This window comes from Microtus oregoni, unplaced genomic scaffold (assembly GCF_018167655.1).
Source record: "Microtus oregoni isolate MIOR12 unplaced genomic scaffold, Mior012 000062F_ref0000492, whole genome shotgun sequence".
Taxonomy (NCBI): Eukaryota; Metazoa; Chordata; class Mammalia; order Rodentia; family Cricetidae; genus Microtus; species Microtus oregoni.
This window is the reverse complement of record NW_024543872.1, coordinates 8,924,224-8,940,963: the sequence shown is the minus strand read 5'-3', so window position 1 is coordinate 8,940,963 and position 16,740 is coordinate 8,924,224. Positions and strand designations below refer to the sequence as shown.

Here is a 16,740-nt window from a genome sequence, read left to right as displayed (position 1 = left end):
AGCATTACCAACACACTGGTCTCCTCTGTCTGCCTCTTTGCTCTTCCCTTTAATTCCCCTCTTCCTTCCTTATGTGCTTACTTCAGACTTACTGGGCAGCTTCTGTGTACTAGGGACTAGACGCAAGCATCCCGGAGTTCTGTCTCACACTAAGCTGACGGCTGCCTATGGTCACAAATTGTCAGAACCCAAAGACAATTCTGATTTGTCTGGGTGTCCTGAATGCAGGCTGGGGCACCAGTCCCAGGCATCTATTTATACTGAAGATTTAACTGAACTTTTGAAATCTCTTTGTGCTTGTTGTCCTTGGGGAAGGGGAATAACTGTGTGTGTTAGGGGCTTGGAGACGGATGAAGACAGATACAAGGACACTGGGGTGGAGTGGAGTGTCATCTGGTCCTGACTTGACCCCAACCACTCAGTCTGACCTCTGAGCACTGAAAATTCCCGTTTATAAAGCTAAGCAATGTTGGCCCTGTGTCTGGAAGACGCTTGTGGGCATCTACTGTTCTGATGGGCTTTGGGGGCTTTGTTTATTAGGCTCTGGAAACCATGGGAAGATGGTAGAGCACTCTTCCTCCTTCTTCCCCTCCCTCCCTCTCTCCCTCTCTCCCTCTCTCCTTTACTTCCTTCCCTCCTTCTGTCAAGACAAAGCCTCAAGTACCTCAAGCTGGCCTTGAACTCACTAAGTATGGGAGCATGACCTTGAACTTCTGCTTCTTCCAGCTTTCTCTCCTGAGTGCAGAGATTAGATTTCAGGCAAGAGATGTAACACCCAGCTTTTTCTGTCTCTGAGAAATGTCTTCTGGGGCCATGTTTAGTCATGAGACTCTGCTTTTCTTTTGACCATAGGTGACTGGACAAGGCTGATCCTCCAGCCATGGTATCAGATCATTGGCTTCGCTGAGCCGTTCAGCGCCTGCTGAGAAACTGAAACTGTGGCCAGTTGCTCGGTGTAGGATCTATAGGCCATGTGGGTACGAGGGCAGTCATCTTTAGTTCATGGACACAGATGAATAAACCTCAGGTCTGGGAAGGAAGAGGTTTGCTCCGCAGCTGTGCAGAGAAGCTGCCTGGCTTTCTGGCAACTTCTTCACTCTATCCCAGGCCTTCCCTTCTTTCATGGGGTCCGTACCTCTGTCTGTGGACATACTCCATACGAGACAGATGTCTGGAGCTGGGGTTGATGGTACTTGGCTTTTAATCCCAGTACTCTTGAAGTGGTGGCAGGAAGATCAAGATTTTCATGGTACCCTCGGTCTCATAATGAGCTAGTTTGAGGCTAGCCTGGACTACCATGAGCTCCACACCTCTTGGTGCGGATGCTTTCATAGAACCCTGGTGCTGTTTGGTGTGGCGGAGACTGTAACCGGCTTCCAGCCAACAGAATTTGGCAGGCGTGACAGGATGGGTGTCACTTCCGTGGCCAGGTCATGCCATGGAAGACTCCATTCTAACAGGAGACGATTCGAGGGCTGTTCCCTGCCCCCATTCTATTTGAAGACAAGGGGCTATGCTGGGAAGGCTATGTGACAGAAGAGTGGGGTGGCCTTCAGATGCTGAGGGCAGACTCCCGCTCCTAACCAGCATAAAGCTGGGGGTCAAAGGTTCATGAACACAAGAACTGTATTCTGCGAGCTGCTTGGCCAGAACTTTGGCTGGAATTTTGCGAGACTCTAAGATATGGGATCCTCTCTTATTCCAGCACTGGGAAGATAGGGGCAGATAGATCTCTGTGACTTCCAGCCCTCCAGGACTTCATAGTGAGACCCTGCCACAAAAAAAGAATAAAAGAAAGCAAAAGAGGAAAGAGGAGGAGGAGGCAGGAGGAAGGGGGAGGGAGGGGAGTGGAGGAGGAAAGAAGGAAGAAGGATCAGATAAGCCAAGCCTGGATTCCTAACTGGCAGGCACTCTGAAGCCACGAAGTGTGGCACCTGAGGTCGCTGAACTTTGGGGGATTTTTTTTTTTACCCAGCCCAGGCAGACTAAGATTAATTGTGCCTTATCTGTTGCTTCATGAGCTAGGTTTCTGTGACTTGCAACCCATGCACTCTTGGCTGAGACTGGAGGGCTGAGCTGGGCCGGGACCCTGCTAGAGGTGTCTTGTCCTGGAGAGTGTGACAGGACTTCAGTCAGCACAGCTGCCACCTCTGACAGAAGTGTGGCTGTGACCAGTGAGCTAGGACTGGCTCCTGGGATCAAAGGCGTTCTCCTGGGACACTTGGGACTGCTTGAGAAAAGGAAGAAGGAAGCTGTAGGAGAACACACACACACACACCCCAGGCGGGACTGCTACACTGACAATATACAGTTGTGTGATTTCATTTTCGATTGAGATTCACTATGAATTTGTGTCTTGTACCAAATTTAAGATATTTAGGGCCGTTAGTTCTTCAAATATCTTTTCTACCCTTTGCTTTTGAGACTCTAATTGGATCAACTGGTTGCATATTCGACCTTTCTAACTCTGCCTGTTCCAAAAGCCATGTTCTTCCGTTCTCTCAATGTGTGCCCTCTGTTATTCAGATTTTTTTCTCTGCCTCTGTCTTCAGATTGGTCCTTTCCTCTGTTATCTCAATCGTCCTGTGAAGTCCACCCAGGGAGTTTTGATTTCAGATGTGTGTTTTTGTGTTTGTTTGGCTTGTTTGTTAGTGGGGTATGAACCTAAAGGCTATGGCATACTAGGTGAGTGCTCTATCATTAAGCTTCCCCCAGACATCTAATTTTTTTTATTTTGTAATATAGACTTGCTAAGCTTTCCAGGTTAGCCTTGGATGCACTCTGTAGCTCAGGCAGACTTGGACCATGTGAGCCTCCTGCTGCAGTGTACCACACAGCTGGAATTACAGGCCCAGATTCTTCTCAGAGTCATATTTTTCTTTCTCTCTCTCTCTCTCTCTCTCTCTCTCTCTCTCTCTCTCTCTCTTGTTTTAAAAAGAGGAAAACATTTAATTGGGGCACTTGCTTACAATTTCAGAAGTTTAGTTCATTATCATCATGGTGGGAGACGGTGGCATGCAGGCAGACATGGTGCTGGAGAAGGAGCTGAGAATTCTACATCTTGATCCAAAGGCAACAGGAAGTGAACTGAGACACTGGGTTTGACTTGAGCATATACGAGACCTCAAAGCCCACCCCCACAGTGACACACTTCCTCCAACAAGGTCATACCCACCTCAACAAAGCCACATCTCCTAATAGTGCCACTCCCTATGAGCTTATGAGGACATTCAAACTACCAAGCTCAACTCACTAATCTCCAAAATCCCGTAACAATATCATAACACAAAATACATTTAGTCCAACTTCAAAAGTCCCCATAGTCTATCACTGTCTCAGTAATGCTTTAAAGTCCAAAGTTCAAAGTCTCTTCTGAGATTGATGAATCTCTTTACTATAATCCCCTATAAAACCAAAATCAAAAAGCAGATCACACACTTCCAACATATAATGGCACAGGATAGACATTATCATTCCAAAACACAGGGAAGGGAGCATGGTGAGGAAATATCAGACCAGAGTAAGACCAAAACCCAGCTGGGCGAACCCCAAACTCTGCGTCTCCATGTCTGATATCAAATGCTCTTCAGATCTCCAACTCCTTTCAGCTTTGTTGACTGCAACACACTTTTCTCTCTTAGGCAGGGTCCACTCCCCGTTAGCAGCTCTTTTCAGCTGGTATCCCGTAGTTCTGGCATCTCCAACATCTTGGGGTCTCTAAGGCAATTCAGGCTTCACCTTCACAGCGTCACACGATAGCCTCTCTGGGCCTCCATTCAGGGACATCCCTAACAGCCCGTCTCAGAGACTTTCCTTAGTCGCTGAGGAATAATGGAGGAATATTCCATTACCCCTTCCTTCTATCCTTAAAACCATGGGGCTGAAGCTGCCAAGTTCTGCTGTTTGCTGGGGCTAGAACACGGTCCCCTTGTTCAATTACATCTTGACCAGCTATCTGTTTTCCTTCACTGCCTCCATAGCTGTATTTTTCTGATGAGGTTTCATATCTATTTATTGTGTGTGTGTGTGTGTGTGTGCATGCGAGAGGGCGAGGGGAGGATTTTCTTTTATTTTATTGGAAATGGTTGTTGTGATGGTCAATCTTATGTGTCAATTTGACTTGGCTGAGGAATGCCCAGATAAAGGCAGAAAAAAAAATTATTTCCTGGTGTGTCTGTGAGAGAATTTCTGGAAGAGATTAGCATTTGAATCAGCAAACCGAATAAAGAAGGTCACATTGAAATGTGCAGGAGACAGTCCTTTCGTGGCTGGGGGAGGGTGGTGGCCTCATGAGGCCTCATTCCTGAGTCAGAACTATTGGCAGTTGTGGGGGGAGGGGGGGACTGGGAGGAACTTTCTTCAGTGGTGTAGCCACTGGTAAACTGCCCATGCGCCAGTAAACAACCCTTCAGCCACTCTTGTGTAGGCAACCCCAGTTAAATACGATGGATCTCTCTCTCTCTCTCTCTCTCTCTCTCTCTCTCTTTCTCTGTTTCTTTGTCTCTGTCTCTCTCACACACACACATGGATGGTGAGGGCTGGTAAGGAGGGGTACAGAGGGAGAGAAAGAAAAGAGGGTGAGGAGGTGAAATGACTATAATACATTGCATACAGGTCTGAAGTCATCAAAAAAAAAAAAAAAGAGCTGGAGAGGTGGCTTATGTGTTTGGAGTATGTATTGTTCTCGCAAGGGACCTGGTTTGGTTCTCAGTAACCACGCTGGGAGGCTTACAACCACCTAATCCAGAGGATCCAATGCCCTCTTCTGGCCAACTTGAGTACTGTGTGTGTGCATGCACACACACACACACACACACACACACCTTTTAAATACATTAAAAACAAATAAAAATCAAAAACCAAGATCACACCCATCATTGTGCGTTGGCATCACCCAGCCCGATAAGGACCCAATAGCTGACAAGCGGAGGTCGGAGGAGCTTTTCCGTCTCTGCTCTGTCCTTGGTCAATGGTGCTCTCAATTCTTGTGCCTTTGGACTGAATTAAATCACCGTCTTTCCCGGATGTCCCACGCACAGTAGACTGTGTGGTTGCTGGTCACCAATGTCCCCCAAGTCCACCCCTACAGGTCCTTCTTTCTCTTTCTCCCTCTGCCCTTCCCTCTCTACCCCTGCATCCTTTTCCCTTCTGCTTCTCTTTCTCGTGGCTTCTGTTTCTCTGAAGAGCTGACGACAGCGGCGACGGCGGCTGTTTTAAGACTCTATCAGTGAATTTCAGTATCTGGGTCATGTCAGAGTCGGTCTTCCTTCTGGAGGCTGCAGCGAGATTTAAAGGAATTTCCTTGCATAGCAGGTCACTTTGGGGTATTGTAAATGTCTCAGTGTGGAGATGCGGAATTCTGTTCAGTTCTCCAAAACATTGCTGGCATTTTTGGTTTAATTCAGCCTGCAATCCTGTCATTCAGGTTCTCCAGATTGGGGGGAAGTGGGGGTTTGTTTGTTTAGTTTGGGATCCAATCAGGAGCCTTGTGTATCCTAGGCAAGCATTCTACCATTGAGCTATAACACTAGCCCTTGGCTTTTTAAGACAGGGTCTCACTATGTAGTCCTGTTTGTCTTCAAACTTGTAATCCTTCTGCCTCAGCCTTCTGATTACCAGTGTGTGTGCCACCATACCTAGCAAGTTTAGGTTTTCCTCGGCCTGCATGGTTCTGCTCACTGATATCTGAGGACAGGAGGAGCTGGATGGCCTCCTTAAACAGAAAGGGCAGTGGTCATCAGTGCCAGTCTGCCTGTGCAAGCAAAGGAGTTTCCATGATGTACTCAGAGATGTTTATGGTCTGTTGGAAAGTGTCTCAGGATTTCTTTAGCTCTTTCCTTTTGGTTGCTTTGGAGAGATCTGAGTATCCCACTGGGCTTCGGGGACAATACAGGGCAAAGGGCAGACATCACAGATCATCTTTCTCAAGCCTTCACTTTCAAGATGAGAGAACGGGTTCTTGGGAAAATGAAATGACTTGTTCAAGACTAGGCAGCCACTGCATGCAGAACCGGCTCTGGTGCTCATGTCTCTCAAGTTCCCACCCAATCTTCTTCCTGCCAGACAAGCAATGTCTTCCCTTTCTCGCTGGTTTGCCCAGAGAGAGATCACTGAATAGCCACATCGGTGACCCCAGTGCCCTTGGATGGAGTTATGATTTGAACATGAAATAGAGCATTTGTTTCCCAGCTGCTGGCACTGCTTTGGGAGATGGTGGGACTTTTGGGAGGAGGAACCTATCTGGGAAGGGCATGGATTTCTTAAGGGGCAGGACTGGAGGCTTACAGTACCACCCAGCATCCTGTGTCGCCTCTGATTCCTCTTTCACCAACGTGTAAGGAGGTGAGGCATCTCAAACACATGTGGCCTTCTGGTCACCCGCTGTCCCTGCATGATGGACTGTGTGCCTTCAGACACTCTCAATAAATCCTCCTTCACCTAAGTTGCTTCTTGTCACATATGTTGGTGACAGCAATAATAAAGGCCACTTATATAGATAACGTAGAGGGAAGGTCTATCAGAGTTGAGATTCCCAACCGGTTTTGTTATTTCACAGTATTTAAGAAACACAATATATACTCATAAAGACCAGATGAATCCCCGTTATACCATACCATCAATGAACTAACATTGCTGGATTTCAGATGTGGCAGATTCTCTTTGACCGCTTCCTCCTCCCCACTCAGCACCCCAACCACCCCAACCAAGGTACCCACCATAGATACGAAAGGCATATTCGATCTTCAGGCTGGGGCAGGCCTGCTCACTGAACACTGACGCCATGCCCAGGACATCTTCGAAAGAGAACACGCCGTTGTGGGAGAACACTCTGCAGATTCGGTCTCTGAAAGGGTTGACCTGTGAGGGGAGTGAGGGAGACAAGCTCTATCAGGGCCCAGGTGTTGCCTCCCCGGGCCTATCCCACTTGCCATTAGCACAGTGTCTGGGCCCAGGCAAAAAGAACAAGCTCAGGAGTAAAACAGGACCCTGGGTGTGACGGAGGAACCCAGGACCAGGGAGCCTGCTTGACATCACTCTGCTCATCCATGTCTCCTCCTGCACACACATTCCAGCATTCCAGTGGCGTGTGTGTGTGTGTGTGTGTGTGTGTGTGTGTGGTGTGCATGTGCATGTGTGGTTTTGGGTCGTGTTATTGAAGATTTTTTACGGCTATCAAATTTCCCTCCATTTTACATTTAAAACTCAGAAAATTTTTTAAAAAATGGATAAAGAATAAAACAAAAGCCATCTATAACCGAGTGCCCAGAGGTAACCAGTAGCATTGCTATAGCAGGCAGCAGACCTGGGTTTAATGCTGTGCCATTAGTTAGGGAGCAGCTGTCATACAGAGGCACTCACTGACTATCCCTCAGAGTTAAAGATTTCTCTAAAGTACAGAGATAATAGTTATGCTGCCATACGGGACTGACATGAGGAATGAGCAGAAGAATAACCCAGTGTCTGATAGAAAACTCAGCCAATGGGAGCTGCCAGTTGCTCCTTACCCACCACAGATGTCATAACCAATAGGGCAGTTTTCAGATGAGGTGCCAAGGCTGGAAATGAAGCTCAGCAGCAGAGCATTTGCCTAGCACGTGTGATGATGCCCTGGGTTCAATCCCCACCCCACACACGCCTCCACACCTACACACACACACACACACACACACACACACACACAGAGTCCCAAATTACCAAGGGCCACGCTGTTTCCAACTCCGATTCCTTCAAACTGCCCTGATCTTAGCATGTGAGCTCCCTCCTCTACTGACATTCCTCCACGTGGGCTTGTGACATCCCAGCCACCATCGGCCAGTTTGGGTACAGCTCACTATTGCAGCTTGCGACTGTCCCTCTAGTCCCCAGGAATAGGCAGGTGGTGAGAGGACTTTTGGGGGCAGAGCTCATCAGAATTTGTAATAGTTTAGATTATAATTGTCTCCCCAAAGCCTGTGTGTTATAGGTGTGGTCCCCAGGAAGCAGCGGAAGCTTTAAAAGGTAGGTCCGTGAAAGGTTATAAGACATTAGTGAGATGTGTCCTCGGAGAGGATCATGGGACTTCAGTTCTTCTTATTACCTTTGCTTCCCAGGTGCCACGAGGTGGGCAGCTTCCTTCTCTACATATTGTGTTGTCCGAAGCAATGGGGACAGTTGACCAAGGGCTGAAATTACAAAGCTGTAATCCCCTTCTAGCACGATCTGCTCTGGTGTTTTATTATAGTGACTGTTGATTCGTATAGAGCTCGGCAGGGAGGCACAGAGAAGGGTGCTTGGCAATCTTTAAAAGTAGCAAGTTCTTGTAGACCAGGCTGGCCTCAAACTCACAGAGATCCACCCGCCTCTGCCTCCCACGTGCTGGAATTAAAGGCGTGTGCCATCATGGGAGAGGGTAGAAGGGGAGGGGAGAGGAAAGGAGGGGAGCAGAAAAAAATATACAGCTCAAAAAAAAATTTTTTTTTTTAAAAAGTAGCAAGTTCAGCTTTGACACGCCCTCCTCTCACTCTCTGGAGCTCCATCCATTCCCTCATCCCAGGATGCCTTTCCCCAGTAGCTCAGCGCCCCCACCCAGCAGACCTTATCAGACTCCAACCTCTCTCTCTCTCTCATACTTCAAAACAAACCCTAATAACTCATACCTCCCTCAAATCCCTGTTCTTATATGTACCCTGACTAAGCCTCCTGACCCTGTAAGCCTTTAGAGCAGATGCAAGCATGCAGTAGTAGAGCCCCAGCTCCCCCGAAGTTCTAATCAGCTGAAGTGGTTCTCTGGATTTTTCTAGCTCTTTTCTATGACAAGGCATCTCTTTAGAGCCCCGTGTTTCATGCAAGCCTCTCTGCTTCAGCTGGGCAATGACCTATCACGTAGCTTAAGCCGCCTGCTAAGGATCTATACCAGTGGTTCTCAACCTGTGAGTCATGACCCCTTAGCTGTTCGCCAAGACCATTGGAAAACACAAATATTTACATTACGATTCATAACAGTAGCCAAGTTACAGTTATGAAGTAGCAACAAAATAATTTTATGGCTGGGCCAGCACACCAGGAAGAACTGTACTAAAGGGGCACAGCGTTAGGGAGGGTGAGAACCCCACTCTCTGGAGCTCCCACCCGGATCAGCCAATGCTTAGCTCTCTTGCTTCAGGTCTTCAGTTTTGACATTTGGGATATTTTCTTTTTCTTTCCTTCTCCTAGAACTCAGCCATACATTTACCCGTGTGGTTTTATTTTGTGCATCGTTGTATTTGAGATGAGACATTGTGTGTCACTTCAGGTGGCTATGCAGCTCTCAAATTTTACTCAGCATACAGGTCACTTGGGGTCACTCTTAAAAGCACGAATTCGTGTTTGACAGTTGTAGCGCTTCATCTGTGCAAGATGAAGAACCAGCTATTCCCCGTGACGCTTGTAGGTCCCAGTTTTGCACTGTGCATTTGAATATCTAAGAGGGTAGATCTTGTGGTAAGTGTTCTAAAAATTCAAGTCCAATATGGTGGTGCACACTTGTAATCCCAGCACTTGGGAAGCTGAGGGAGGAGAATTTGGGGGTCAGAGCCTACTAGCCTTGGCTACATAGGGAGTACCGGTCCAGCCAGGGATGTATAGCAAGACCTTGTCTCAAAAACAAAACAAAACAAGAGAACAATCTTCTAAAAATCGTGAAGAGTGTGATTGTCACATTATGGTGAGCACATGGTACATACTACATGCATACCACACATACTTTCACCTTCTGAGGCCTTGTGTCAGGTGGTCTAGAGCAGAGGTCAGCATGGTAGAGTGAATTGTGTTCCTCCAAAGTTCCTGTGTCAAAGTAGCAAATCACCACACCTCAGAATATGACTTCATTAGGAAGTAGAGTTGTAGCTACGATTCCCAAGGTTGAAGGGACATCACACAGAGGAAGGATCCTCATGACATACAATGTTGTCCTCATATGAAGGGACTGGACACATGTGTGTTCTCAGAGACTGCCACATGGAGGCAGAGGCAGACATCAGGGGGAAGCTTCTACAAGTCAAAGAATGAATGCCCAAGATCGCCAGCAACCCTTCAGAAGGTAGAGAGAGCCTGGAACTGACTCTTCATCCCAGCTTCGTCCCAGTCTTCAGAAGGAGCCAACCCTGTCTACACACTCTTGGGCTTCCAGCCTTGGCAGTTAGGAGACAACATTTCTATTGTGTAAGTCACAGAGTGTGTGGTACGTAAGTAAATGAATGCACCAAACAGGATGCTTTGTCCTCAGGTCATGGGAGCCTGATATATATATACACACACACATACATACATGTGCATCATAGGCATATACATATACATACATATATAGTGTATTATGGATAAATATATACATGTTCCAGAAATGGTCATGATGCAAGGGAATCCAGGCTGACCCACCCAAAAAACCAAGTACACTTTAGGCTTGAGCTTCTGTTCTTTTACTTTAACATGCCCAGAAACACCTCCTATCTCTAATAGACACTGAGAGCTTGAACTCCTAGGTTGTGTTCCAAGTACCTAGCTAAGTGGCTTCATCAATTATGTGACCAAATGTTAGCTACCTTAACTCTTCTTGCAAATGGATATATGGCTTCACAGGATTCCTGCAAGGAATCCATAACCGAAGGCAATGTTTGTAACACAGACAAAAGTAAACAGAGAGAAAGCACCAGCGGTGAGGTATTTTCCTACTTGAAATGCAGCTTTCCTCCACACGGAAAAAGCTCAAGAATCCAGGCAGACAAAACAAGATGTCCTTGCGTCAATTCTCTGAGCCTGTGCTCAGTCAGGCACAAGGCAGGTCACCATGCTCTCCTCCACCGCACTTCTCCAGCTAGGAAGATGAAGTCTTCCTTCCCCTGGGGCCTCCTCCAACGCTGGCCTTGGCTGGGAGTGAGGGGGTTGATGGTGGTGGGGTTGGGGTGTCGGGGGGTTCCTGGAAGATCAATTTACTTTCCCTTTGACCCATCTCATTTGACTTACACACACATACACACAGAGGGGAGGTTGGCAATGTGGTATCCTCTAGGTAAAACAATCACCATCTTAATTAGGCCAGCTGTGCCTGTTTTCGAACAAGCATAGAGTTAGGGCCTGCTGGCTGCTGGGGTTTCCTCAGAGAAGGAGGAATTTAGGAGAGCAGGAACCCTCTTCTGAGACTCCAGCCACTCTTCCCAGCCCTTTGCATGCAATTCTATTCTAACAGCAAATGACGTAGGGGTCTTGGGGTGGTTAGTGAAAGGGGACCCCCCCATCTGTGTGACTGTGGGGAAGCCATCATTCATGCTGGGTAAAGATTTTCTGGCACGGCAAGGTCACTCGTGGTCCTTTAGGCAACCCCTCATCTGGACTCTGGAAGTCCACTAAACTCCTTGGTTCCTTAGGTTGGACTTTTTGTTGTTGGGGCCTTATAAGGCGAGTGCATATGTTTATATCTTCCCAGAGAAGGAATTCTCGGAATATACATTCCCCCCTCAGACTGGAAACCCAGAGGTTGGTAGTTGATGACAGCAAGAATAACGGCGTAGACACTGCAACCTTGGAAAATGCAGAGACGGTATTTCTGAAGACGAAGAGAAGAGGCACGTCTCACGCTGCCGCGCCTCTGTGAAATACTTAAAAGCACAGATGTTTCTAACTTGGATTTCTTAGGTTTTGATTTAACGATGAACTACATGAAGAGCCTTGTGTCTCTGAGCCACTAAAGAGGAAGCTGTCACAGAATAATAATAAAAACATCATTTCTAGTTGTGTGTGGTGGTACAGGCCTGTCATTCCAGCACTGGGGAGGTTGAGGCAGGAGGACCACGAGTTCAAGGCTGACCTGGACTACATGGCAAAACCCAGTCTTAAATAACAAAAAGCAGGGGATGCAGAACTAGCTTAGTCAGTGGAGTGCTTGCCATGCAATCCCACGAACCTGAGTCTAGATCCCACAGAACTCAGGGTGGTAGAGCACATTTGTAATCTCGATGCTAGGCAGTTGGGGACAGGAGGGTATTGGGAGCTCACTGGCCAGCCAGTCTAGCCGAATTGGTGGACTCCAAGTTCAATGAGAGTCTCTGTCTCAGAAAAAAAAAAAATTAGAATGGAGAGTAATTGAGGAGGACTCCTGACATTGACCTCTGACCTATGTGTGTGCACATACACGCACACACACACATACACAAACATGTACATGCATATACCCGCCCCCCCACACGCATGCACACATAAACATGTATACACATACATACCATATATACATATATACCACACACACACACACACACACACACACACTGCACCACTACTTATGGGTGAAATGGAGTATAATCATTGATGGAAAGTCTGTCTATGACAGAAAGAAAAATAGTGAATTGATGCTAATTTCCTTGGAGATTTTCTTCAGGGTACTGTGACCAGGACAATAAGTCCAGACATTCAGAAATTGCAGCAGGGATCATTGATCTGGTTAGGTTTACTTTTTCAGAATTTTGTAGCAATGCATACACTAAGCTCTGATCAGAGAAGCGTGACTGGGCATCTTTCCAACCACAGGGAGGCTTGCTGGCTGTCTCGAGACAGCACTCTCAAAAGAGCCGTACACCCATAGATGAGTTACATTTTTTCCCCTACACAAACAAGTGTTTCACACTTGCTGACCTGTTATGATGACAAGTGGTGGTTGACATTTTCTACCTTTTATTTTGCTAATAATATTTTATACTATTTGTAATGTATACGCAGCTATTGCTCACCAAGAGGAAATGCAACTTCATTTGACTACTCAAGAGAAATTAGGTGACTCATGGTAACGAGGGTGCTTCTCCATTGTAACTGGCATTTTGGAGAGGCTGTCTTGAAGTGGCGTTTCAAAATATGGTATCACCTATAAAAAGTGTTTACATGGACATACCTTTAAATATTAGAAACAGATTTTTTTCCTAAACTCTTTGAAATTTGCCCAAATAATGTAGGCGGATATTGGATCTGCTTATTTAAAAATCTAAAAACGTGAAGCTTTCCAATTAGCTTGTAAAACCGCTGGCTGACATAAAGGAAGACGCACGACGCCTAGCTCCATTCAATAAAAAGCCTTTAATTGGTAGATGGGGTTGAAAACTGAGTGCTGTGATTTAATACATGCGGTCCCATGATACCCTTCTCCTCTTTGAATCAGTTATGACAGCTATTAAAAATAAAACAAACTAGCTGTACCCCATAACTATGCACATTATGTGTCAATTAAAAAATGAGACAGCTAAGCCAGACCCAGCTCTCTACACAGCTCTATCTCAAAACATCACAATAAGACTTTTACAGAAGCAGCAGGCAGGGGGTGGTGTGAGATGGCTCAGAGCAGAGCGGGGTTTGCTGCTGAGCTTCGTGACCAGGACTCAGTTCCCAGGACCCACATGAGGAAGGAGAGAACTATGAATCCCCTTCTGATCTCCACATGCATACTATAGTGTGCACACCCTCACATGTACACATACAGGATAAATGTTTTTTAAGTTATTTTTAATGTGTGAGAGTCCTGCCTGTGTGTAGTAGGAGCTGCGAGCTGTGTTCCTGCCGCCCCAGCTCCTGGTCTCCTGGCTAGCTTAGGCCCCAAAATAACAACACACAAATTGTATTCTTTTAAACACTGCTTGGCCCATTAATATCTAGCCTCTTCTCGGCTAACTCTCGCACCTGGACTAGCCCATTTCTGATAATGTGTGTAGCACCTCAAGGTGCCTTTACCGGGAAGATTCTAGCCTATGTCCATCCCGGGTCAGAACTTCATCGTGTCTGCCCCAGAGAGCAGCGGCCTGGCATCTGAGCTCACTTCCTCTTCCTCCCAGCATTCTGTTCTGTTTACTCCACCCACCTATGTTCTAATCTATCAGGGCCAAGCAGTTTCTTTATTTTTTAACTAATGACTTTCCTCCATCACCTGTGTGTGTGCCACATGTGTGCATTGCCCTCAGAGGCCAGAAGAGGGCACTGGATCACCCAGAACTGGAGTTAGGGACTGTTGCGAGCTGCCATGTGGGTGTTGGGAACCGAACCTAGGTCCTCTGCAAGAGCAACCAGTGCTCTTAACCACTGAGCCATCTCTCTAGCCCTCGAAATTCTTACTTTTAATAAGATCACATGGCTGGCTACCCTTTGCTTTACTGGGTAGGGAAAGCAACCCGAGCACAGAGCAAGGGGCACTGCTCTCCAGAGGGCAGCAGGCAAATGCTAAGTGGAAGCCAAAGTAGGATGATGTCATCAGAGCAGCCTCTAAGAGTTGGGGACTGCCAATCCAGTCAACACTGAAGCCTGATATCTTAAAGAGACGCATGGATCCCTCCTTTGACTATTAGACTATTGATGCAATTGGACCCCACAACATTGGAATTTTCCCCAAGAATCTGATGCCGAGAGAAGGGAAAGGCTGAAGGTGGATGCCAGGCAGAGGAGGAAGCTATCTCTACCAGACCACACTTAAGGAGAGACTGGAGTCAAGACAAATGGTCAGTGATGGGCGGGAACACATCTTCGCTAGGACTTCTCAGTTTGGCACATATACCTCTTGCTTTGAAGCTGAACCCTATGTCAGGACCCAGGAGATAGATGAGCTGGGTGCTGGTGGGGTGCTGGACGGCTTTGTTGCTCCTCTCAATGGAGCCACATTGAATAAATCTCCTTTATCTGCTGTTACTTGCCTCTTTAGCTGGCCTCTTGCAGACAGGTGTTGGAGTCTAGCTCCTTAAGGTTGCCATCCAGGGCCCAGGCTCTGACCCTAACAGCTACTGTACCACCAGTAGAGTGTCCCATGCCTGCTTCTATTCTAACCAAAGGCAGCTTCCTTCTTTCCCAGGCTCCCTGCCTTTCTGTTTCCTGGAGGGATGGCCAGACACTGTGATGAAGTATCACTTAGAATTCACACAGCTCCAAATGGAGTCTGGTGGAAATGGCCCTGCAGAGAGGCTTCTAAGTGCCTGGGGGGTGCAGCTGGCTCTCTACCTTGAGCTGAATGGCAGAAGACTGGGGATCCTTCAGCCCTAGTCCACTGGGGCAGACAAGAACAGTCAGGAAGGCTCTGCAGAAGGGATTCTTTAACCATCCCAGGTCCCCACAACTTAACCACCCCAGGTCCCCACAACTTAACCACCCCAGGTCCCCACAACTTAACCACCCCAGGTTCCCACTCCTTCACCACCCCAGGTCCCCACAATTTAACCACCCCAGGTCCTGTTTAGCTTACCACATTCCAGATTTCTTTTCTATTAATGCTAACAATCTGAAATCCAAACCCATACATTTTGGGATGCATCCAGAGAGTTATCATCTGTGTTAAATTTCACACTCATTTAAAAATCCTCGTTCCTCTCAGGGAGAAAGGAAATGACAATTGACAAAGTAATGCTTCCATTTCAAGAATAACGTGTACCCGAGCTTGAAGGTGTTTGAACAAGGGGAGCATAAACATGTCAGCGCAGAAATTTATACAGGTAACTCAGCAGCGAAATCTCCTTTTTGCATGCTGAGACCAAGAAAGGTGAAAACAAACCCCAAATGCTGGCAGATTGTTTTTAACAGAAACTACAGTTTGTTGATAAAAAAATTGCAGTCTCTGCCCCCCCCCAATTAAACAACGTATTTTTGTTGTTGTTGCTGTTTTCTTCTGTTTTGTTTTTAATAGGATCCTCTTAAAGTTACTGAATGAGAGATTTGATTTGAAGATGATAGTCAGGGGAAAAATATTTGGACTTAGATTAAAAATATCTCCTTGCCATTTCTCTAGCTAATGCCTAGTCAAAAAGAGCTTTTTACTGTCGCTGGAAAAAATGCTCATAAAATACGTCAGTGACTCAATAATGACGTTATAGGTACACTTGAATTTTTTTTTAATCGAGACAGTGTTTTTCTGTGTAGCCCTGGCTGTCCTGGAACTTGCTCTGTAGATCAGGCTGGCCTCGAACTCACAGAGATCCTCCTGCCTCAGGTGTAAAAGCCTCTGCTGAGGAAAAGAGTGGCTGGAGAAACTGACAGGAGGGACACAGACATCACCCCTCAGTTTTGAATAGAGGCCTCTCTATTTACCTGGACAAGACCCTCAACATAGGAAGCTCTGCCCATAAGGTCCTACTCGGTCATAGACATTTGAGTGGACAGCCTTTGGGGCCCGGGAGAAGGGTGAAAGTAAACTCTGTCTCAGTGTCTTTAACATGTTTTTCCTGTATGTATCATAGTCATGGGAGGCTCAACAATGAGATACCAACTCTTCCCAAGTTGATCCATAATGTGACTGCAGCTCTAGCTGAAGCCCCTCCCCTGCTGTTTCCATGAAAACTGACTGACAAGCCAATTCTCCACGTGGAGAAGCAAGATGGAGTTCAGAACAGCAAAGGCAGCTCTATGAGGTATGAAGACCGGGGCCAGAGCACTGGGACCTGAGACCGTGTGAGATCAATGTAAGAACAATGAACCAGGGCCAGATACAGACTTCAGTACCAGATGTGCACAACCCCTGGTCCAGAAGGCTCTAGAATGCATCCAGGAGAAGGGGAGTCAGCAAGCCCCGGGGCTGGGTTGGTAGACAGTGACCTGGGGAAATGACGGATCTTGATCTCTACCTCACATAAAACTCAAAATCCAACCCAGGTTGAGCCGCGATCTAATAGAACGGATAAGTAGTCAAAATTCAGAAACATTTTTTTAAACCCATAAAATCTTCTTAAACCCTGAGGCAAAGATTGTTTAACAATATACAAAGGCACTAACCATAGG

The 16,740-nt window shown here is 46.8% G+C and overlaps 1 protein-coding gene across 1 annotated transcript in view; it reads right to left on the bottom strand.

Moving 5' to 3' along the window:
- LOC121439626 (calcium and integrin-binding family member 4) overlaps positions 1-16,740 on the bottom strand; it is a 57,365-nt gene that overhangs the window by 6,487 nt on the left and 34,138 nt on the right. Inside the window, exon 4 of the mRNA XM_041640156.1 lies at positions 6,717-6,858. Coding sequence (XP_041496090.1) covers positions 6,717-6,858 — 142 coding nt within the window. The remainder of the gene's footprint in view (positions 1-6,716; positions 6,859-16,740) is intronic.